This window comes from Nematostella vectensis, chromosome 8 (genome assembly GCF_932526225.1).
Source record: "Nematostella vectensis chromosome 8, jaNemVect1.1, whole genome shotgun sequence".
NCBI classification, from domain to species: domain Eukaryota; kingdom Metazoa; phylum Cnidaria; class Anthozoa; order Actiniaria; family Edwardsiidae; genus Nematostella; species Nematostella vectensis.
In genome coordinates, this window is record NC_064041.1 from 12,539,093 (window position 1) to 12,562,100 (window position 23,008).

A 23,008-nucleotide genomic window follows, 5' to 3' on the forward strand; every position below is an offset into this window, starting at 1 on the left:
GCTTCGGAAACCATCTTGCCGCCATAACAGATTGCTAAGATCCGTGAAAAAAAATTATGAGGGAAGGACATGATGATGATGGTGGTGATGATGATGATAATAAAAACATGGTGAGATGGGGGTTGAACGCTCTAAGAAACGCTGGGTTTGGGTGTACCAGGGTACCGTTCCCCAAAACACAGTACTTCGAGTTACAGTAAAGGAACCGACCATTTGATGTCTGAGAGTCGGTAAGGAAAACCCATAAAAGAATATCGAGCAGGCCAAAACTTTTAGAGAAAGAAGGCAACGGCATTTCAAAGGGAAAAATCGAGCAAACTGGCCAGGAGAAAAATGTTTTACCTCCCCAACTTAATGTAAGGGTACACTGGTCTCTTACACGCGAAACACTATAAAACCAAATATTTTATTCAAACATATTTACAATTTTTCATGTATTTTAATAGCCTACAAATTGTCGCTATTATCTGTTAGCATAGGAAACCCAACGAGTAAAATGCAAGACTATGATTATCACGAGCGTTTACACCTGCGTCCAATAGCCGAGGTCCGGTCGATCGCCGCATTAAATGTTCTTGACGAGACGTTCTTTAGTAGAGGTCCTTGATCTTCTTGATCGAACGTTGCCAACTCTGGTCCCATCGTTCTTCGTCTTGAAGCTGTGCACTCGTGGAATTTTTTATTTCTTCTAAGCGAGAGTAGAACTTGGTCTTGTAGTTCTAATGAATAAAAAAGAAAAGCAATCAGGGATAAAACGAGTAGCAGATCTATAATTTTAAAAAGGGGGTGGATTTGAGCGTCCATACATAAGTTTAAGACTGTTATTTTGTAAAATAAACAACAACAACAACCTAGAGATATGCAATCTCTTTTTTCACTCGAAAAGGAGGATGGGTGTTCACTCTATCCACACCTGTATACGTCACGGAAAACAAGAGGTAAAGACCTGGGCCTAGAAAGCAGGTTCACGTTCAACCTGTTATCCAATCAAATCGTATTTACCCCTGAGTTAGCTTTAACCTGCTTTCCAGGAGCCTGCCCCTTTGCAAAAAGTGGCAAATTTACTGGACAAGTCAGCCAACATCAGAGCAATTTACTGGACAAGTCAGCCAACATCAGAGCAATTTACTGGACAAGTCAGCCAACATCAGAGCAATTTACTGGACAAGTCAGCCAACATCAGAGCAATTTACTGGACAAGTCAGCCAACATCAGAGCAATTTACTGGACAAGTCAGCCAACATCAGAGCAATTTACTGGACAAGTCAGACAACATCATAGCAATTTACTGGACAAGTCAGACAACATCATAGCAATTTACTGGACAAGTCAGCCAACATCAGAGCAATTTACTGGACAAGTCAGCCAACATCAGAGCAATTTACTGAACAAGTCAGCCAACATCAGAGCAATTTACTGGACAAGTCAGCCAACATCAGAGCAATTTACTGGACAAGTCAGCCAACATCAGAGCAATTTCGGCGATGTTTGCAAACAATTCTGACACGTGCTGGGAACTAGTTCGTCCACATTTCCTTTTTATTTGTCTTGTGAGCCAATCAAGGCGTTACTAAAAACTCTGTGTACAACTATTATGTGCTTCCCGAAATAAAGGGAAACTAATGCTTGTCGTTTTCGACCAAAAAATGGTAAATAGGCGACTTGCAAAAGAAGTCAAGTGACTTTTCAAGTGGCAAATTCGCGCCAAAATAAAACACAGAAATGGCTGTGCCCGTCACGCTAGAGACCGACGAAAAAAATAAACGTTTAAAGCAAAATAAGCCCAGTCTGACAAATAAATTCAGTAAGCCCTGAGTAAGTTGCTGTTGTAAGTTGTTGTTTTTGTTGTTATTTTGCCCCTAAAAGCCGGAGCGCGGCTCATCGCTTGAGCTAATAGATATAATTCGCAGGAGCTATGAGATAGGGATAGATAGCATTCGGTAAGCGTCCGGCACCTCGAGGTCTACTAGTTCGGGTTGTGCGTAAGAGTGATCTTGGTTACCATGGGTAACCTATGACATCAGTCGAGCGGTCAACCAATAGGGTTGTATCATTAGGTAGAAAAAGCAATCATCTATCTATTTACCGTCATCTGTCTATTTACCGTCGGATGCTTTCGAAAATCTGGGTCTGGATTTGAAGGTAAAACAAAATTGAAAACATGCGCACTTGAGTGGCATTTGCCTTTAGCAAAGTAGCTTAATATAGCTGTCTGGCTACTAACCCGAGCTTGAGATTTAAACAGCGATAAAAAAATATATATCAGAGTACAAGATCATAAAACGCCCCGTTCGCGAATTGATTAACTAAACACTTAGAAAGTGTGTAGGAATAGGGATCATAAACAATGGATTTCAGTAAAGAAAAGTTTAATAAGAAAAATTACGATTGGAAAGGGAGCGATTGAACAAGGAAAAAGAGCATCTGAAGACGAGGGCAATCGGACAAGGAAAGAGAGTGAATGAAAAAGAAGGAAAGGGGGCGACTGAACAAGAGAAGGGAGCAATTAAACAAGAAAAAGGAGCGACTGATCAAGAAAAGGAAGCTACTGAACAAGGAAACGGAGCGAGTAAACAAGGAAAGGGAGCGAGTGAACAAGGAAAGGGAGAGATTCAACAAGAAAGAGAGAGATTGAACAAGGAAAGGAAGCGTGCGAACAAGGACACGGAGCGAGTAAACAAGGAAACGGAGCGAGTAAACAAGGAAACGGAGCGAGTAAACAAGGAAAGGGAGCGAGTGAACAAGGAAAGGAAGCGTGCGAACAAGGAAACGGAGCGAGTGAACAAGGAAACGGAGCGAGTGAACAAGGAAAGGGAGCGAGTGAACAAGAAAAAGGAGCGATTGAACAAGGTAAAATAGCGACTGATCAAGATAAGGGATCGATTGAACAAGGAAAAGGAGCAACTGAACAAGGAAAAGGAGCAACTGAACAAGGAAAGGAAGCGATTGAACAAGGAAAGGAAGCGTGTGAACAAGGAAAGAGAGCGGTTGAACAAGGAAAAGGAGCGATTGAACAAGGAAACGGAGCGACTGGACAAGACAAGGGAGCGATTGAACAAGGAAAGGAAGCGATTAAACAAGAAAAAGGAGCGATTGAACAAGGTAAGGAAGCGATTGAACAAGGAAAAGGAACGATTGAACAAGGAAATGGAGCGACTGGACAAGACAAGGGAGCGATTGAACAAGGAAAGGAAGCGATTGAACAAGGAAAGGAAGCGATTGAACAAGGAAAGGAAGCGATTGAACAAGGAAAAGGAGCGATTAAACAAGGAAAAGGAAGCGATTGAACAAGGAAAAAGAAGCGATTGAACAAGGAAAAGGAGCAACTGGACAAGACAAGGGAGCTATTGAACAAGAAAAGGAAGCGATTAAACAAGGAAAAGGAGCGATTGAACAAGGAAAAGGAAGCGATTAAACAAGGAAAAGGAGCGTTTAAACAAGGAAAGGGGATCGATTGAACAAGGAAAAGAAAGCGACTAAACAAGGAAAGAGAGTGGTTGAGTAAGGGGGCGATCGAACGAAGAAAAAGGGAGCGATTGTTCATTACGAAGGATGGAGAAAGCGATCATTTCATCGAACAACACCACCTCTTAGCGCCAACTCTGCCTCGACACGTACGGAATCCTAGCATCAGATCCCTTACTGATTGTACATGCTCCTTGTGCAATAGTGGCAGTCATACTCTTTATGTCCGCCATCTCTGCCTTTCTCAACGTCATGATAATCCTAACACTCCTTTCAAAACCGAGCTTGCAAACCAACTCCAACACCTTCTTAGGGTATCTATCGGGCGTGTGCCTGCTCCAGGTGCTTACGGTACAGCCGCTATTCCTAGCCGAGCATGTGCTGTGGATGTACTACTTCGTCCCGGAGTGCGGGCTGACAGCAGCGTTCCATGCATCGTTCTACATCACCACATTAATGATCATCAACATGCTTACGATAGTTAACGCCGATCGTTATCTCGTAATGGGACTCTCGTTGCGCTACAACGCCGTTATCACCCGAGAGAGACTCACAAACGTAACGATCACCACTGTCGCCGCAAGCCTATTCGTGAATGGACTTTGGTGTTTTACTCCCTTAGAGATTTATATCATAGCAGCGGTTGAACTGTACGGTGTCGTTAGCGCGGGCTTGAATATCTATGCAAGTGAGTGTCGAAGGCGTTTTCCGTAAGATCAAGGCGAGTCGTACGAATACGATTTCGGCGGTTACGACAGGTGTATTAGTTCTAACGTATGGGCCTTGGTTGGTGGTGATTGCGATGCGGTTTTCTGGTGAAGAGAGTGCCGCGCAGGCAATGTCTAGGGTGCTCCCAAAAGCGAACACGCTGGTACTACCAAACGCCTTGATGCTGCCGGTTATGTACTGTGCGCGTATAGGAGTATTCAGGGAGGAGATGCGTCTGTTTTTGCGGCAGCATTTCAGGAAAAATGAAATACATATCGAGTTCCCCGAAGAGGATATTGTGCATGGTGTCAGCTTTAACATGAAAACCAAGGCAATTATGTAAAAGGAATTTCAAAAGCGATGAAATTCTAGGTACTTCGAATGAGGGAACAAAACTAAAATGGTAAAAAAAAAACGACAATTTTAACTAGGTTAAGATTGAAAAAAGCAAAAATACGGAAGATGTCCAAAGGTTATATTTTGTATATAGGCCACAAAGATTGTGAAATAGTTTTTCTTTTACGAAGTTCGTTAAAAAAAGAAAAATATATAACAGGCAAAACTACGGAGAAAGCTGGCCCTGATTTCCTCCTTTACTCGCAGCGGTTGTGTCCAATTTTGGCAACAAATACAAAAAAAAAAAAAAAGAAAACGCACAAACACAAGGAAAATATCTGATCTTCAAATACCATTCTCACAGCCTGTTCTTGTAAATTACACGGGCAACTAAACAAAATACAAAAAATTAAAAAAAAAAATTACAAAAAATATAAAACACCCACCTCAAAGGCATTATCCCTGGCCTTGATGACAGCGATATGGGCAGCGGTAGTTTTGACAGTCTTGACAGATGGAGATCGTACCGTAGTCAAGGAAACGGAAAAATTTGACTATCAAAATTAAGATCAAAGAACAAGCATAGGCGTCAATGGTCAAAACAGTGTAAAATAAGATGCAAATAAGTAAGTAGCATGGCACATGTAAATAAAAACAAGTAATACAGACGCTGGTCGGTCTACAAACACGGGCCTTTGTAAATAGAAACAAATAAAATAAATGCCATCTACAAAAACTTCTTTTGCTCTCACAATATTGTTTCTACCCTTTTAAACGTACATTAAAAGACAAAAACAAAAATCGTCTGAATAAGGTCGAGAAAATATCAAAAGCAATTCCGTGATGTCTTCATGTTATCCAGCCGAAAGGTCATTGCAGCGGACGCGGAACTGATCTACAGTAAAAACACAGGTCCGCAAGGTCCACAAAACAAAGGTCCATAGTTATGTTTAGATTTAAAGTATAAACAAGATTTAAAGCCCGCATTTAGATAGTGTTATGGGATCGAGCAAGGCCACTGTCATCATAGGGGAAAGACCTAGTGCCGACTTTGATTGGATAAAAAGCCACTCATCCCTTGGTTAGCGTTAACCTGCTTTCTAGGAACCTGGCTCTGCTTTCTGAAAACCCGGTCCTGAGATCCATAGTGCGAACGCGCTGCCTTGGCCATCAAGACAAAGTTTTAAGAAAGTGCTGCGCACTAAAACATTATTTTGCCATGCTGGTTGCATAGTGAATCCCAATCAGAATGTCCATTAGAAAGTCTGTCACATCCTTATTGCCGCACTCCCTTAGCCTGTGCTCGTGGCCACAGTAGCACGCGTGGCCACGAGCATCGCCACGCGCGTGGCGATGCAACAAATTGTTTGAATGCCTAAAATCATGATATGCGTAGTAAAGGATATTGATTGGAGTCTCGTCTGGACCTTCAGCACACAAGGCGTTAGTAGGGAGACCTTCCCAGGTCGCACTGCCCATCGGGAACTCCGACAGCTTATCTGGAAAGATGAATAACATCAATCTGTAGGTAATGGAGGTAATGCAAAGGCTTTTGAGTTGAAGGAGGAAGCATAAAATCTAATGTTGCGCAGCAGCAGCTATATCTATTTTTCCATTGTCTAGTGCTAGTCCCTAAAGAATTAAATCAAACCCTTTTTCAGTACCATTAGCATTCTAATAGGGTTCTACTGAGGGTCAGCCATGTTAATGTACGAGACATAAAGAGGGCGCTGATTGCCTCTAGATGATTAAGTAGCGGCAAGCTTAATAAAAAAATCCAGATTTAAGATTAAAATAACCATTGCGGTAACGTGGGAATACGACAATCAAACAAAAAAGCAGTGCAGTCTGGTGCAGGCCCCCATATACAAATTCACCCTTTCGGCGCTGAAAAGTCACGTGCGTTTTGCGGGGTCAAAGTCCAACAAATCGTACACAACACGCGAAAATTCGGACAAGTCAAGAAGCGTGTGCTTTCGTACGAATAAATTGGCATTGTCTCATGGCACCTGTAGAAATGATTCTACATTCCCGCAGTTATGAAGGACCAATGGCAATGGGGACCCTGTACTATTCTTCCATTTTGCAGGAGAATAAAAGAAACACAGAAAGATAGAAAGATTGAATACGGAAATTCATTCACAGCTTGTATTTTGTAGGCGAAAATGGCACCACGGAAGATGATCCTGACTTATACCTGCAGATGTCAGTCACGGAAGGGTAAGTTATTTATTTTTGGTTTAATTTAGTTCCCGACGGCTAACACTAATGTTATTTTCATAAGTTAAGCGAACAAGATTTCAAGCGAAAGGCGTCTTTTAGCGGAGGACAGAGGGAATTTGCCTTCACAAAGTAGCAGCGAAAACCGACTTCATCGCCAGTCGTATAAATCTGAACAAGAAAATGCAGCCTTGATAGATTAGAGGTAATCAGTGGTTGAAGATCTCATTCAAGGCTCATTCAATTGCGGGAAGGACAGTTTACCCCACTCGGAAAACACATCATTCAGCAGTTCGGGCAACTCGTTTTCTGCGGGAAGAAAGAAAATCGTCGCGATCTTCAACATCCGACGACCTGAAATTTAATAATGCCCTAGCCGCTGCATGTTTTTAACTCGTCTGGCAATGAGTATCATCAGGGTTTTCGCTGCTGTTTTGTGGATGGTTTTGTGAAGGCAAATTCTCTCTGTCCTACGCTCAAACACGCCTTTCGCTTTAAACGTTTTTCAACCTATGAAAATAGCCGTCGGGAACTAATTAAACCAAAAATACCCTTCCTTCACAGACGTCTGCGGATATAGGATCAGGATCATCTTCTGTGGTGCCATTTTCGCCGACAAAATGCAAGCTGCAAATATAAATATCCTTGCCATACTTGAATGAACCTCCGTGTTTGTACCACTTTATTCATTCTTTCTACCTTTCTGTTTTTCTTTTTTCTCCTGGCAAAATGGAAGAATAGTACGGGGCCCCCATTGCCATTTCTCTCCTATAACTGCGGGAAATTAGAACCATTTCTACAGGTGCCATGTGGCAATACTTTGTTGTTACCAATTTGTTCGTACGAAGCACACGCTTCTTCACTTGTCCGAACTTTCGCGGGTTGTTTACGATTTGTTGGACCCCGTAAAACGCACGTGACTTTCCAGCGCCGAAAGGGTGAATTAAGATTAGTTTAGCCAATGGTGGTGTTGCTCCTATGTGAAGTCAGCCCTTATTTCCTTACCCCGGTTTTCCTCGCTACCAGCGAGTTTTTCACGCAGTAATCTTTTACTGCTTTTTGGCGTCGGTTCAACCTCTGAAAGCATAATTCAGGCATTTGATCAATACTTTTGACAGGAAGGTTTTCATAATACTTAATCAATCTCTCGTTACCCACATTCTGTTTTTGTAAGATTAAATTCTACAATTTCCTGGTGACTTACTTCCAACCTCTACATCTTCAAGAGTAAGAACAGCGTCAAACTGCAACAACATCGTCTCACAAGTCTGTGCGAGATTCTGTACCAGAGTACCACCAAATTCAACTTCGCTTTGCTGGTGGTATAAGTAAGTGTACGCAATTTGTAAATAAGGGATTGTATGTGAATATAACTAGTTTCTGAACAAGCGTATTGCCAAATTACTCAATTCAATTTTACTTTGCCTGGCTAGATAAACGAGCGTCAGCAGTCAAAGCGATTGCAAACAGGCTCAACAAGCATGAGCAATTCGTACATGAGCTCTAGCATATGAACATAACTAGAGGTCAGCTGTCATTTCCATACGAAGCCGTTTTGCGAAGGCATGACACCCACCCTAACAAGGTATTAATCAATACAAGATTGAAAAGGTATGTTGAACCCCTCCGTGAAACAGAGTAGTTGCGCTGACATTTCGAGCGTTAGCCCTTCGTCGGAGCAAAGGTTTAACGCTCCTACCAAATAACTTCAGGCTTAGACCGGTGGCTAATCTATGCATCTAGGCCCTTACGTGGTTTTCACCCATGCGTACATGGTGCTTGTCAACCGGTCGACGAAAACGTTTTGTCCATCGACTGAATACCTTGTCTACACCACGTCCACGCAGATCACCTAGTTCTTCCACAGCTTGTCTGTAGCCGTTCTAGTTATAACACCCACCCTAACGGTTCGGATTAATAGAGCGGGATTACACGCACCAGTAGCGTTATACCACCCACCCTAACGGTTCGGATTAAAAGAGCGGGATTACACGCACCAGTAGCGTTATACCACCCACCCTAACGGTTCGGATTAATAGAGCGGGATTACACGCACCAGTAGCGTTATACCACCCACCCTAACGGTTCGGATTAATAGAGCGGGATTACACGCACCAGTAGCGTTATACCACCCACCCTAACGGTTCGGATTAATAGAGCGGGATTACACGCACCAGTAGCGTTATACCACCCACCCTAACGGTTCGGATTAAAAGAGCGGGATTACACGCACCAGTAGCGTTATACCACCCACCCTAACGGTTCGGATTAAAAGAGCGGGATTACACGCACCAGTAGCGTTATACCACCCACCCTAACGGTTCGGATTAAAAAAGCGGGATTACACGCACCAGTAGCGTTATACCACCCACCCTAACGGTTCGGATTAAAAGAGCGGGATTACACGCACCAGTAGCGTTATACCACCCACCCTAACGGTTCGGATTAATAGAGCGGGATTACACGCACCAGTAGCGTTATACCACCCACCCTAACGGTTCGGATTAAAAGAGCAGGATTACACGCACCAGTAGCGTTATACCACCCACCCTAACGGTTCGGATTAATAGAGCGGGATTACACGCACCAGTAGCGTTATACCACCCACCCTAACGGTTCGGATTAAAAGAGCGGGATTACACGCACCAGTAGCGTTATACCACCCACCCTAACGGTTCGGATTAATAGAGCGGGATTACACGCACCAGTAGCGTTATACCACCCACCCTAACGGTTCGGATTAATAGAGCGGGATTACACGCACCAGTAGCGTTATACCACCCACCCTAACGGTTCGGATTAAAAGAGCGGGATTACACGCACCAGTAGCGTTATACCACCCACCCTAACGGTTCGGATTAAAAGAGCGGGATTACACGCACCAGTAGCGTTATACCACCCACCCTAACGGTTCGGATTAAAAGAGCGGGATTACACGCACCAGTAGCGTTATACCACCCACCCTAACGGTTCGGATTAAAAGAGCGGGATTACACGCACCAGTAGCGTTATACCACCCACCCTAACGGTTCGGATTAAAAGAGCGGGATTACACGCACCAGTAGCGTTATACCACCCACCCTAACGGTTCGGATTAAAAGAGCGGGATTACACGCACCAGTAGCGTTATACCACCCACCCTAACGGTTCGGATTAAAAGAGCGGGATTACACGCACCAGTAGCGTTATACCACCCACCCTAACGGTTCGGATTAATAGAGCGGGATTACACGCACCAGTAGCGTTATACCACCCACCCTAACGGTTCGGATTAAAAGAGCGGGATTACACGCACCAGTAGCGTTATACCACCCACCCTAACGGTTCGGATTAAAAGAGCGGGATTACACGCACCAGTAGCGTTATACCACCCACCCTAACGGTTCGGATTAAAAAAGCGGGATTACACGCACCAGTAGCGTTATACCACCCACCCTAACGGTTCGGATTAAAAGAGCGGGATTACACGCACCAGTAGCGTTATACCACCCACCCTAACGGTTCGGATTAATAGAGCGGGATTACACGCACCAGTAGCGTTATACCACCCACCCTAACGGTTCGGATTAAAAGAGCAGGATTACACGCACCAGTAGCGTTATACCACCCACCCTAACGGTTCGGATTAATAGAGCGGGATTACACGCACCAGTAGCGTTATACCACCCACCCTAACGGTTCGGATTAAAAGAGCGGGATTACACGCACCAGTAGCGTTATACCACCCACCCTAACGGTTCGGATTAATAGAGCGAGATTACACGCACCAGTAGCGTTATACCACCCACCCTAACGGTTCGGATTAATAGAGCGGGATTACACGCACCAGTAGCGTTATACCACCCACCCTAACGGTTCGGATTAAAAGAGCGGGATTACACGCACCAGTAGCGTTATACCACCCACCCTAACGGTTCGGATTAAAAGAGCGGGATTACACGCACCAGTAGCGTTATACCACCCACCCTAACGGTTCGGATTAAAAGAGCGGGATTACACGCACCAGTAGCGTTATACCACCCACCCTAACGGTTCGGATTAAAAGAGCGGGATTACACGCACCAGTAGCGTTATACCACCCACCCTAACGGTTCGGATTAAAAGAGCGGGATTACACGCACCAGTAGCGTTATACCACCCACCCTAACGGTTCGGATTAAAAGAGCGGGATTACACGCACCAGTAGCGTTATACCACCCACCCTAACGGTTCGGATTAAAAGAGCGGGATTACACGCACCAGTAGCGTTATACCACCCACCCTAACGGTTCGGATTAATAGAGCGGGATTACACGCACCAGTAGCGTTATACCACCCACCCTAACGGTTCGGATTAAAAGAGCGGGATTACACGCACCAGTAGCGTTATACCACCCACCCTAACGGTTCGGATTAAAAGAGCGGGATTACACGCACCAGTAGCGTTATACCACCCACCCTAACGGTTCGGATTAATAGAGCGGGATTACACGCACCAGTAGCGTTATACCACCCACCCTAACGGTTCGGATTAAAAGAGCGGGATTACACGCACCAGTAGCGTTATACCACCCACCCTAACGGTTCGGATTAATAGAGCGGGATTACACGCACCAGTAGCGTTATACCACCCACCCTAACGGTTCGGATTAAAAGAGCAGGATTACACGCACCAGTAGCGTTATACCACCCACCCTAACGGTTCGGATTAAAAGAGCGGGATTACACGCACCAGTAGCGTTATACCACCCACCCTAACGGTTCGGATTAATAGAGCGGGATTACACGCACCAGTAGCGTTATACCACCCACCCTAACGGTTCGGATTAAAAGAGCAGGATTACACGCACCAGTAGCGTTATACCACCCACCCTAACGGTTCGGATTAAAAGAGCGGGATTACACGCACCAGTAGCGTTATACCACCCACCCTAACGGTTCGGATTAATAGAGCGGGATTACACGCACCAGTAGCGTTATACCACCCACCCTAACGGTTCGGATTAAAAGAGCGGGATTACACGCACCAGTAGCGTTATACCACCCACCCTAACGGTTCGGATTAAAAGAGCGGGATTACACGCACCAGTAGCGTTATACCACCCACCCTAACGGTTCGGATTAAAAGAGCGGGATTACACGCACCAGTAGCGTTATACCACCCACCCTAACGGTTCGGATTAAAAGAGCGGGATTACACGCACCAGTAGCGTTATACCACCCACCCTAACGGTTCGGATTAAAAGAGCGGGATTACACGCACCAGTAGCGTTATACCACCCACCCTAACGGTTCGGATTAAAAGAGCGGGATTACACGCACCAGTAGCGTTATACCACCCACCCTAACGGTTCGGATTAAAAGAGCGGGATTACACGCACCAGTAGCGTTATACCACCCACCCTAACGGTTCGGATTAAAAGAGCGGGATTACACGCACCAGTAGCGTTATACCACCCACCCTAACGGTTCGGATTAAAAGAGCGGGATTACACGCACCAGTAGCGTTATACCACCCACACTAACGGTTCGGATTAAAAGAGCGGGATTACACGCACCAGTAGCGTTATACCACCCACCCTAACGGTTCGGATTAAAAGAGCGGGATTACACGCACCAGTAGCGTTATACCACCCACACTAACGGTTCGGATTAAAAGAGGGGGATTACACGCACCAGTAGTGTTATACCACCCACCCTAACGGTTCGGATTAAAAGAGCGGGATTAAACGCACCAGTAGCGCACTTGAATGTTCCTGGATGCCATCTATCGATTCCGTTTTCCTACGTGTCTCACTTCCACACAGTGTGTCGAGCTCTTGTCGATTCTGGGGATGGCCCAGCGTGGGACGTAATTGAGACTGGTGATGTTGCTGCAAAAACAATTATTGTACACACGTGTAATGAAAAAGACGGTTTTAGTGGCTGAGGCAGTGTCGAATATGATGACAATATGCTTATAATGCCGCTGATGAGGATGATGACGAGGATAATGTTGGTAACGATGACGATGAAAGACAAAGTAAATGGAAATGGTGGGCTTACCAAGGGTGTCAACTATGTGATGGGGAGGATGATGGTGGTAATGATGCTGAAGAAAGGCTAAGCAAATGATGGATTATGATGCTGATGACTATGATAATAATAGTTGTTGACAATAAAGGTTGTCATGATGGTTGTACTAATAATTTCTGCTATTGTCGGCAGTAATATAGAATGTTCCAGAATATTCTAGTACCTTTCTTCGCTCGAGCTCTTTTACGCGTTGCTGATGACTCGTGTCCTTCTCTTCTCTCTGTCTGTTCAGCTCAGTCACGTGTTCTTCCACCACTACGTTCATCACAAGCACAGGTAACCTCACGAGAAGAACCCCAAACCTCTGCAGTTGACCTCGTAACTCTAAAGAAACGTAAATTCGAAAGAAATGCTTAGTATTTGAGTGCAAATAAACATGAGAAATGACAAAAGAAATGAACGAATACGCTTCAAACGCGACGACTGGTATAAATACTATGACTGATCCACGCAGCTTTTATTAATGTAGGTGAGTTTGTATGTAAGGCACTATCTGTAAGTATGATACCATGGACCAGTGTCCTCTTTTAATGTCCCATAAATATATGTCAATAAAGTGCTATGATAAACGGGACAGTAGGCTGAACGTCCTTATCTGGGAGAAGACGTGAGATTCACAATTCCTGTCTGATCCGATCCTAAATTGGATCCGGGCTACTTAATTGGCATTCAATACATACAGGAAAATAACACATGGAACTACTTGTCAGGCATGATGAAAATCCAGTAACAATTTTCTTTCCAAACGAGGCAAAGTAATACTGGGCTTTTTTGGACACCACGGTGCATGCTACAATAACGTACAGTTATTGTAGCATGTAAAGACATTGCCCAAACCTGGCAACGTCTTTATCATGTTACTGGAAAGACAGGAGCTGTTAACTTACCCTGGATACACGAATTGTGGTACTCATCTGCCTGAGTTTTGTACGACTGCAATCGCTGGACAAGTATTTCAGCACAGGCGTCGAAGTTGTCCTGGATGGCCTGGGGCCTAGTTGGCGCACGCTGGGTCCCCTTCTGTTTATAATACATCTGAAGCAAGCGCGTCATATAATCATTAATGATGAGCTCTGAACTCGAAGACCCGCACCTCTCACAGTAGGTGACTTTTTTGACCTAGTCCCCCCCCCCCCCCCATACATGAGAAAGGTAAGACGGTTGCAAATCATATTTTCACGGAGAAGATTTATTGCCCACTATCAAACAATTTCATAGTTAAATGTAGTTTACGCAACTAGATGCGATAATAAATCCCACAGATACCCTAGTAGGCTTACCTCAGCTGTTGCTAGAAGACCTTCCAGGCCTTCACGTAATACATTCTTGATCTTCGCAAGAAAATGTCTGAAAGTAAAGCACCCAATAAATAAAAAAGAGGAAACGACGTGGCAGAGTTGAAGGCATAGGAAGGCGACTCAAGTAGCCGCCATACAACTCATGTCTGACAACGGAACGCAGATGGTTTTTGTAGCCCCCCCCCCCCAACCCCCCCCCCCCCCACACCCCACCCCCCCCCCACCCCACCCACCCTAAAAAAAGGCCAATTACGCCGCCAGTTCACCGCTCACTCGAAGAATTTGTTCCATCGGGTTATTCAAGCGACTGAGATACTTTCAATGAAATATCGTTCATTATTATCGTGTAAAAGTTCTTATAGGTTCTAACCTGTCCTCTTCGGGATTTTCTCCGAACACCAAAAACTTCTTGTCGCATCGTGGGCCCTGATCGCGCCTAGTGCCGACACTAGACTTACGAGCACTGCGGATTACAAATATATGTCCTGAATAAAACCGAACGGTAACCGTACCACAGCTACACAAGCTACCTTACCGTAACTGTGTTGCAACCGTCAAATAACGTAACTGTAGCAAAAGTGTACCCAAACGATACCGCAAAAGTATGTAAGGCTAAGTTAAAACGTCGTATTATTCATTAGCCGTATTCAATGCAAATACATGCAAATAACTCAAGTCGATTGTTTCATATTCATTTGCATTCATTTGCATTGAATACGGCTCATGGATGATACGTACAAAATACGGCTCATGGATAATACGTACATAATACGGCTCATGGATGATACGTACATAATACGGCTCATGGATAATACGTACATAATACGGCTCATGGATGATACGTACATAATACGGCTCATGGATGATACGTACATAATACGGCTAATGGATGATACGTACATAATACGGCTCATGGATGATACGTACATAATACGGCTCATGGATGATACGTACATAATACGGCTCAAGGATGATACGTACATAATACGGCTCATGGATGATACGTACATAATACGGCTCATGGATGATACGTAAATAACACGCTGGAACTTGGTATAACTACAACAACCGCACCATGATACTTCCGTAACACAACTTCAATAAATTGCACCGTAGGCGTAACGATATTAGAGAGCTTAAGCAAGTCAACACGAACGGCATCAAAAACGGCGCGCGCTCTGACGACATAAAAAGGGCTCATGGATGATACGTACATAATACGGCTCAGGGATGATACGTACATAATACGGCTCATGGATGATACGTACATAATACGGCTCATGGATGATACGTACATAATACGGCTCAAGGATGATACGTACATAATACGGCCTATGGATGATACGTACATAATACGGCTCATGGATGATACGTACATAATACGGCTCATGGATGATACGTACATAATACGGCTCAAGGATGATACGTACATAATACGGCTTATGGATGATACGTACATAATACGGCTCATGGATGATACGTACATAATACGGCTCAAGGATGATACGTACATAATACGGCCCATGGATGATACGTACATAATACGGCTCAAGGATGATACGTACATAATACGGCTTATGGATGATACGTACATAATACGGCGCATGGATGATACGTACATAATACGGCCTATGGATGATACGTACATAATACGGCTCATGGATGATACGTACATAATACGGCTCATGGATGATACGTACATAATACGGCTCATGGATTAGAGAGCTTAAGCAAGTCAACACGAACGGCATCAAAAACGGCGCGCGCTCTGACAAATTGTTGGAAAAACGGCGTTGACGTCCGTGACAGCGCGCGTAGAACGTAAAAATAGGGAAAATGCCGTTCTAGATTTCCTGTCACGGACGTCAACGCCGTTTTTCAGCAATTCGTGAGCGCGCGCGCCGTTTTTGATGCCGTTCGTGTTGACTTGCTTAAGCTCTCTATTAAAGACGTATCAAGAACTGTTCGCCAACAATACTGAAACCGTAACATAATCAACCGTAACGCAACCGTTACCGTAAAATAACTGTAATGCAAGCTACTAAGAAAACCTAGATAATTCTGGGTATCAGTTAATGCTTGAACAAGTTTACTTACCCTGCGCTTTTCAGCTTCTCGATGTCCGATGACGTTCTTTTGGGACCGTTATTCTTTGAGAAAAAAAAAGAGGATTACGCAACGACATGCTGAATTAAGATCAGTGTAAAATCCAAAACAAGTAGGCCCATTCGAATGGGTAATACATTGCACAAATACACATCGAGATGTCTCATAGTGCTTTCCAACTACAGTTTCTCAATATCTAATGAATTTCTATATCTCAGTTACTTGCGACAGAGAAAAAAAAAGCAAGAAATTTTCCAATGCTCAAGATTCCGCATACAAGGAGTTCCCCTGACCAAAAGCTTTATTCAAATTTTAAATAAATTAAGAAGATATGAAATTTAGATATTAGCGAGCAAAGTTGGCTTAATTTCTGATCAGAGCCCGACTTCTCCCTAAAAACGAGGGGATTTTATACTTTGAACAGTTGAAAATTGCACTCCAAGCCTCATATCTCGAAGACGAATCCATTAGAAAAAACATTTTTTGATATGTTGGTTTACATCACATAAGGAACCTCTTTGCAAAAATTCAAGCTTACCGAATTTAACCATGCCTTATTTTGGGAAACCTTGCCATTTTTTTGCTCTGTCGTTACTTGCTGCTAATTTACGGATGCCTGAGAACGGATGTGACGATGGTGTGACGACGGCAGCGCACACGCAACGCTTCAATGCGGACATTTTTTTTCTTTTATGGCGTAAATAAATCTAACGTGTGTGCCATCTTCGTCACTTCTCTATCGTAAACCTTGAGGTCCTAGAGACGACGGCGTGACCTCAAACAGACAGTAAAAATACCTTAAGCTCAGCCGGCACGGTTTTAGGTCGGCTATCCTCTTCTGCCGCCTTTGTCGCCCGAGAGGAAGCGGCTAAAATAGACACGCGCACAAATGACAGATAAATATATCTAACATTCACAAGTCATTAAAGATAACCAGAAATAACCAGGCGACGCTTATGCGGCTCCGGTCTACCTGTGGAGTCGATAAGACCACAGGTTTCCCGAACCGCACAGGACAGCTATTGGACTAGAAAACTTACGACTTGTCTTTGGTTTGGTGAGATCTTCGCTGGAATCAGCCTCGGATTTCAATTTCTTCTTACTTTTTCTAGCCCTAAGAATGATCACAAATACATGACTTAAACATCAAGTCCTCGATTCTAAACAATTATTTCGTACTAAACCGTCAATGAATAGTTGAGATATGGTTTGTTGTAATGGTAGACCGGGTTGGATTTGAAGAAAATGCAGTGCAAGAAAAGAAACGGCCTTGTTTGACGATACAGAAAGAAAGAGATGACAAAACTGAAGTACTTTGGCTGTGGAGAACTAGAACGTTCGAATTCGTTTTCAGGGAGATGGTCCGGGTCAAGACCCTGGAGGTAGGAGCTCGGAGATGGTAGGAAGCGATGGTAGGAGCGTCGCCATGGTAACAAGCTCGGCTCAGGATAAAAAGGCACAGGCGAGGAGGACTGGGACGAGGAAGAGCGATGAGAAGAAGAGAGAGAAACAGAATCCTCGTCATCCTCGAGGACCGTGCTAAGCAAAAGAGAGAGAAGATAGGAGAGTGAAAGTCGAGTTAGGGGAAGCAAGAGAACCAAGAGAAGAAAAGAAAATAAAGGAATAAAGAAGAGGAAAATGATACTGAGAAAAAGAAAAAAAAGGGATTGGAAAAAATACAAGAGAAGGAAAGTAAAAGTAGATGAAAATTATACTAAGGAAAAGAAAGAAAAAAAGAGAATGGAAAAAAGATAAGAGAAGGGAAGGAAAGAAAGAAATAAAGTAGATGAAAATGATACTGAGAAAAAAAGAGAGTGGAAAAAAGACAAGAGAAGGAGAGGAAAGAAAGGAATAAAGTAGATGAAAATGATACTGAGAAAAAAAGAAAAATGGAATGGAAAAAAGACAAGAGAAGGGAAGGAAAGAAAGGAATAAAGTAGATAAAAATGATACTGAGAAAAAAAGAAAAAAAGAGAGTGTAAAAAAGACAAGAGAAGGGAAGGAAAGAAAGGAATAAAAAGAGAAAAATGATACTGAGAAAAACAAAAGAGAATAGAAAAAAGACAAGAGAAGGGAAGGAAAAAAAGGAATAAAGTAGTTGTAAATGATACTGAGAAAAAGAAAGAAAAAGAGAACGGAAAAAAGACAAGAGAAGGGAATGAAAGAAAGGAAAAAAATAGAGGAAAATAATACTGAAAAAAAAAAGAAAACGAGAATGGGAAAAAATTCAACAGAAGGGATGGAAAAAAAGGAATAAAGGAGAAGAAAATGATACAGTGAAAGAGAAAGAGAAGAGAGAGTGGAAAAAAATACAAGAGAATGGAAGGAACGGGAAGAATATGTGTCAGAAGAAGAAAATTGAGATCCCAGGTTCATCCTTACTTTAAATCCGTCTTTTTCTGTTTCTTCGAGTCGTCCTCTTTCTTCTTGTCGTCAAAGGTCACTTTCATTCCAGCCTTCAGCACGCTTAGGCTTGGCGTTGCAGGGTTAAGGAGCGCGTTTAGAAATAAACTACGCTCGTGGAATGACTGAAGGATTGGGATGAGGCTAGCTTGAACCTCGCGAGCAGTCACTTGCTGCAAATACCAAAAACCCGCTAAGCTTAATATCTAAGCAAGGATTCGTTCAATGATTACCGCTATTTGGATTACTATGCGGCCTCCCTGAGATGAATTTACATCTTTAACTATTAAACCCTTTTATCAATCAAACGTGTCGACCCGAAGCTGGCTAAAAAACTTGACACGTGCAAGTTTATCAGTCGGATACTAAAAGTTTGTCGTTCTTTTTACGAACGTTTTGCTCACACGAAAAAAGTCAACTATTTCCTTGACTCCTCATCTATTTTGATTTTCGCTAAAAAAAAGGAATACTGCTTGTGACAATCGTGCAGTTTTTTCAACTTTTAAAACAAAAAAGCGTATGATACCAACACTTTTGATTGACGGGAGAGCATTTGAAGTTTAATTTTCTGGGGTGGCCGAGTAGTGACACCAAAGTTGACAACATTGATAAACTACACTTTCCCAATACATGCACTGCTCACCTCTTTGTCGAGATTCGGTCTTTCGACCGCATCCAAATGTCGCTCGAAAGTCGCTAAATAAATCGCTAGCTTCTTTGCCTGAGAATTACTGAAAGCAACCTACAAAGCAATTCACAAGCAAACACTTTATAAGCATTAGCATTGATACATATATTCCAGGGGCGGATACAGGGGGGTTTGATTGGTGGATATTCACCCCCCTTTTGATATTTTTTTTTGAGTAAAAAAAAAAAGAAAAGTCTAAAGAAAATAAATGTCTGTGAGACGGGAGGTACTGTCCATGTGCCTTCGCCTGCTTGGCTCTGATGACGCGACAAATCCAATTCTGCGTGAAGTATTGTTAGATCTATGTGACCTACCACGAACCACTGGATCAGTTATAAGCCGTCTATCTGGCCATTATCCACCCCCCATTTTGAAATCCTGGATCCGCCCATGTATTCAAATATACTATGTTATATTTTGGCGGGAAATTTTCCCGACATTTCAATTCAGCATGCGAGATGCCGTTGTTACCTGGCTTTTTACTTTCACTTGAGTGTTAGTCAGCCATCGCGTTATTTTCTCCATGTATGTCAGGTCGAACAAATGGTGCTTGAATCTAAAAAGATGGGAAAAATAAAAGGTAAATAACAAATCTGTTTAAAAAGTCCCTTCATTATTGCGATCATTGCTCATTGTCTAATGACAATTGATAAAATACACCAAAAACTGGAATTTGACCCTGCCAAATTTTCGTCTTTAATAAGACTTCTTCAGGCCCTGAAGAAATCTTATTAACAGGGTTTCTGGAATTACGCGCTTGTGCGGAAGCGCGTAATTTGGCTTTTTCCGCGTAATCCGCGAAATCCACAAACTTCCGCATAATTCCGCGTAATTTGGCTAAATTTTGAAAGACAAAAAATTTAAGTGCACAGATGATGTGTTCTTTTAGGGTTCTTACCTCTATTTCTAGTAAAAAAAAAAGAGAAATATTCTTCGTAAGAGTGCGATATTTCGAACTGAATTTCTAAAACAAATAAAATGAGTAGGCGTTCTTTGCTAAACAGCGGAGGCCTAATAATAAAATAAAAATTAACCTTTTCAAGTTATTTCGTGCTTTCCTTCGGTACAAAATGTAGTTTGGGCGTAACAGTTGATATTCCGTGTAATTTAAGGCGTAATTCAGTAAAGAATCCCGCAAAATTTTGATTTTTAAAGAAAAATGTATTGCAAAATCCCGCGTAATTTAGCGCGTAATGATTGATTTTCCGCGTAATTTAGCTAAGAATCCCGCGTAATTTTGAGTTTTTTTCCAGAAGCCCTGTATTAAAGACGAAAATTTGGCAGAGTCGAATTCCAGTATTTGGTGTATTGTATATATTCTTCTGACTCACGAACGAGACTATTTGGGCTTTTTGTATTTACACAATTGATAAAAGATGTTCTTTAAATGTGCGCGCACTGTGTTCTCGATATTTCAATTGATGACGCGCGCTCGTTTTTAATTTGTGCAGATTACCCATTGTTTTATCACAATACAAACTGATAAGACGTGTTCGTTTAACTTATGCGTACTGCTAATTGTTTTCTCATAATATTAATCGAAGATGCGCCTTCGTTCGCTAATAGCTTTCTCGTTATCCCAATAGATGACAAAATTTTAGTTATAACTCTCGCGCATTGCGTATTATTTCCTTGCGATTCCAATTTATGACGGGTGTTCTAAATGCTTGCGCGCATGCGCATTGTTTTCTTATAACTCCAATTATGACGTTCGTTTGTCAAATTTGTGCACACTGCTCATCGTTTTCTCCTAATCCCAATTGATGACGCAATTTCGGTTATGACTCTCGCGCAGTGCGCAATTGCTGACGGGTGTTCGACAAGTTTGCCGACATTGTGCATTGTTTTCTCGTAATTCCAATGATGACGCGCGGTTGTTTAATTTACGCACAAGATTATAATTTAAACGCATTGCCCTTTGACGCTGCTTATTGTTTTTAACTGGATGAATGAGTCTGTTTAGAAAGGAGTCACCAATAAGAAAGAAATCGACGACCGGACTAACCTATCCTCCAGCTTGCCGGCATATTCTGTAGCGGCTTCTAATCGTTTTGTCTCCATTCCTTCCAATTCAGCCATGAATGACCCTTCTGCCGAGTCAATCTTTCCCGCCATTCGCTCCTACAAGACGAAAGGTAATACATTAAATCAGGGAAGTGTACACTTCCCTGGTTGAATAGAACAATAGATCTCTGCCCTTCGATATTACTATACAACAATGAGCAAAAACGTCAGAAGAATATAATTATTGACAGGTCTTTGTAAGATTTGCGACTCACCAGTTTCTTGCGGTACTCTTCGATTTCCTCCGTAGAGAAATTTCCGCCATCAGAGAACACTCTGAAAAACGAAGAGGGTCAGATTAATGGTAGGTATTCCCTTTTTTGCAGCAGTTAATATGCGGACTCGTGCGTTAGAGCTGAGCGGAGTGTTCGGTACTTTGAATAGCTACTTGAATGTCTTGCGCAATCGTGCGTTAGTGTTGGGCGGAGTATTCGGCTGTTTGGATACTTACTTGAATGTTTAGCGGAATCGTGCGTTAGAGTTGCGCGGAGTGTTCAGTAGTTTCAATACTTACTTGAATGTCTTGCGGAGTCGTGCGTGTTCAGTACTTTGAATATTTACTAGAATGTCTTGCGTACTCGTGCGTTTAGAGTTTTGACTACTTACTTGAATGTTTAGCGGTATCATGCGTTAAAGTTGTAGGAAGTGTTCAGTAGAGTCAATACTTACTTGAATGTCTTGCGTTAGAGTTGCGCGGAGTGTTCAGTAGTTTGAATACTTAGTTGACGGTCATATGTTAGAGTTGCGCGAAGTGTTCAGTAGTTTCAATACTTACTTGAATGTCTTGCGGAATCGTGCGTTAGAGTTGCGCAGAGTGCTAAGGATCTCATCTAGATCATGGCGGAACTTCCTGATCGAGAACCGGATCACGTCCATATACTAATGAAAGCAACAGAGGAACAGCATGAGTTAATCGAAGCCAAAGTCAACCCTTCAACAAGTGTACCTGTTCCAATCGGATCACACTGATGCACTCAAGACAACAGAGGTAAGTCCAATAGAAGCATAAAATTCGACGACCAGCATTAAGCTATTTGTTCCTACACCGGCCTAAACCGGGCCACGGCCATGTGCTAACAAGAGCAACAGAGGAGAAAGAAGATGGTTTTATTAAAGTATCGACTGCTTTAAAGTAATAAGTATCCATTACCTGTTCCACGCGTCCAGCAACTTGGTCTTGGATTGCTAACAATCTGTCAAAAAGATACAAAGGTATGAATAAGTTAATTAGAAGAAACTTATTGGCTTTGTAAATTGGTCTATATCTAAATAACGAAGGTATTAAGTGCTTCATTATTAATTTAAAAAGCAGATAATTTTGAAACAGAAAATGGAAAAGCAGTTAAAATAGAAGAGAAGGTAGAAAAGCAATTTAAGTCTCTCTTTTAGGATAAAAAAACGGCAAATAAAGCCATCCAGTTTCTTGGCTGTCCTTACTCGTGCGTCTTGGTCGCAGATACAAATGTTGCTTCAAGTTCTTGAACTGACTGCTTAAATACCTCCGTCTGAAGAAAACGAAAAAATAAGTTTAGGTTAGAGTTGGGGTTGCGCTTGGGTTAAGATTAGGGTTGGATTTCGGGTTGGGCTGAGGAATCGGTCTAGGGTTAGGAATAACGTTTGAGGTTAGGGCTAGGGATTTGGAATTGGATTAAGGTTGGGTTTAAAG

At 42.8% G+C, this 23,008-nt stretch overlaps 1 protein-coding gene across 1 annotated transcript in view; it reads right to left on the minus strand.

Moving 5' to 3' along the window:
• Positions 1 to 387: 387 nt before the first annotated feature.
• Positions 388 to 23,008, minus strand: part of LOC5505909 (coiled-coil domain-containing protein 180) — a 41,689-nt gene continuing 19,068 nt past the window's right edge. Inside the window, exons 25-45 of the mRNA XM_032374261.2 lie at positions 22,780 to 22,847; positions 22,493 to 22,535; positions 22,118 to 22,221; positions 21,558 to 21,618; positions 21,284 to 21,399; positions 19,750 to 19,834; positions 19,234 to 19,332; positions 18,570 to 18,763; positions 17,228 to 17,301; positions 16,985 to 17,055; positions 16,179 to 16,231; positions 14,452 to 14,544; positions 14,064 to 14,130; positions 13,671 to 13,818; positions 12,947 to 13,107; positions 12,444 to 12,581; positions 7,934 to 8,045; positions 7,735 to 7,806; positions 5,916 to 6,008; positions 4,956 to 5,032; positions 388 to 719 (exon numbers count right to left, since the gene is read on the minus strand). Of these exons, the coding sequence (XP_032230152.2) occupies positions 591 to 719; positions 4,956 to 5,032; positions 5,916 to 6,008; positions 7,735 to 7,806; positions 7,934 to 8,045; positions 12,444 to 12,581; positions 12,947 to 13,107; positions 13,671 to 13,818; positions 14,064 to 14,130; positions 14,452 to 14,544; positions 16,179 to 16,231; positions 16,985 to 17,055; positions 17,228 to 17,301; positions 18,570 to 18,763; positions 19,234 to 19,332; positions 19,750 to 19,834; positions 21,284 to 21,399; positions 21,558 to 21,618; positions 22,118 to 22,221; positions 22,493 to 22,535; positions 22,780 to 22,847 (2,058 nt within the window). The 3' untranslated portion in view covers positions 388 to 590. The remainder of the gene's footprint in view (positions 720 to 4,955; positions 5,033 to 5,915; positions 6,009 to 7,734; positions 7,807 to 7,933; positions 8,046 to 12,443; positions 12,582 to 12,946; positions 13,108 to 13,670; positions 13,819 to 14,063; positions 14,131 to 14,451; positions 14,545 to 16,178; positions 16,232 to 16,984; positions 17,056 to 17,227; positions 17,302 to 18,569; positions 18,764 to 19,233; positions 19,333 to 19,749; positions 19,835 to 21,283; positions 21,400 to 21,557; positions 21,619 to 22,117; positions 22,222 to 22,492; positions 22,536 to 22,779; positions 22,848 to 23,008) is intronic.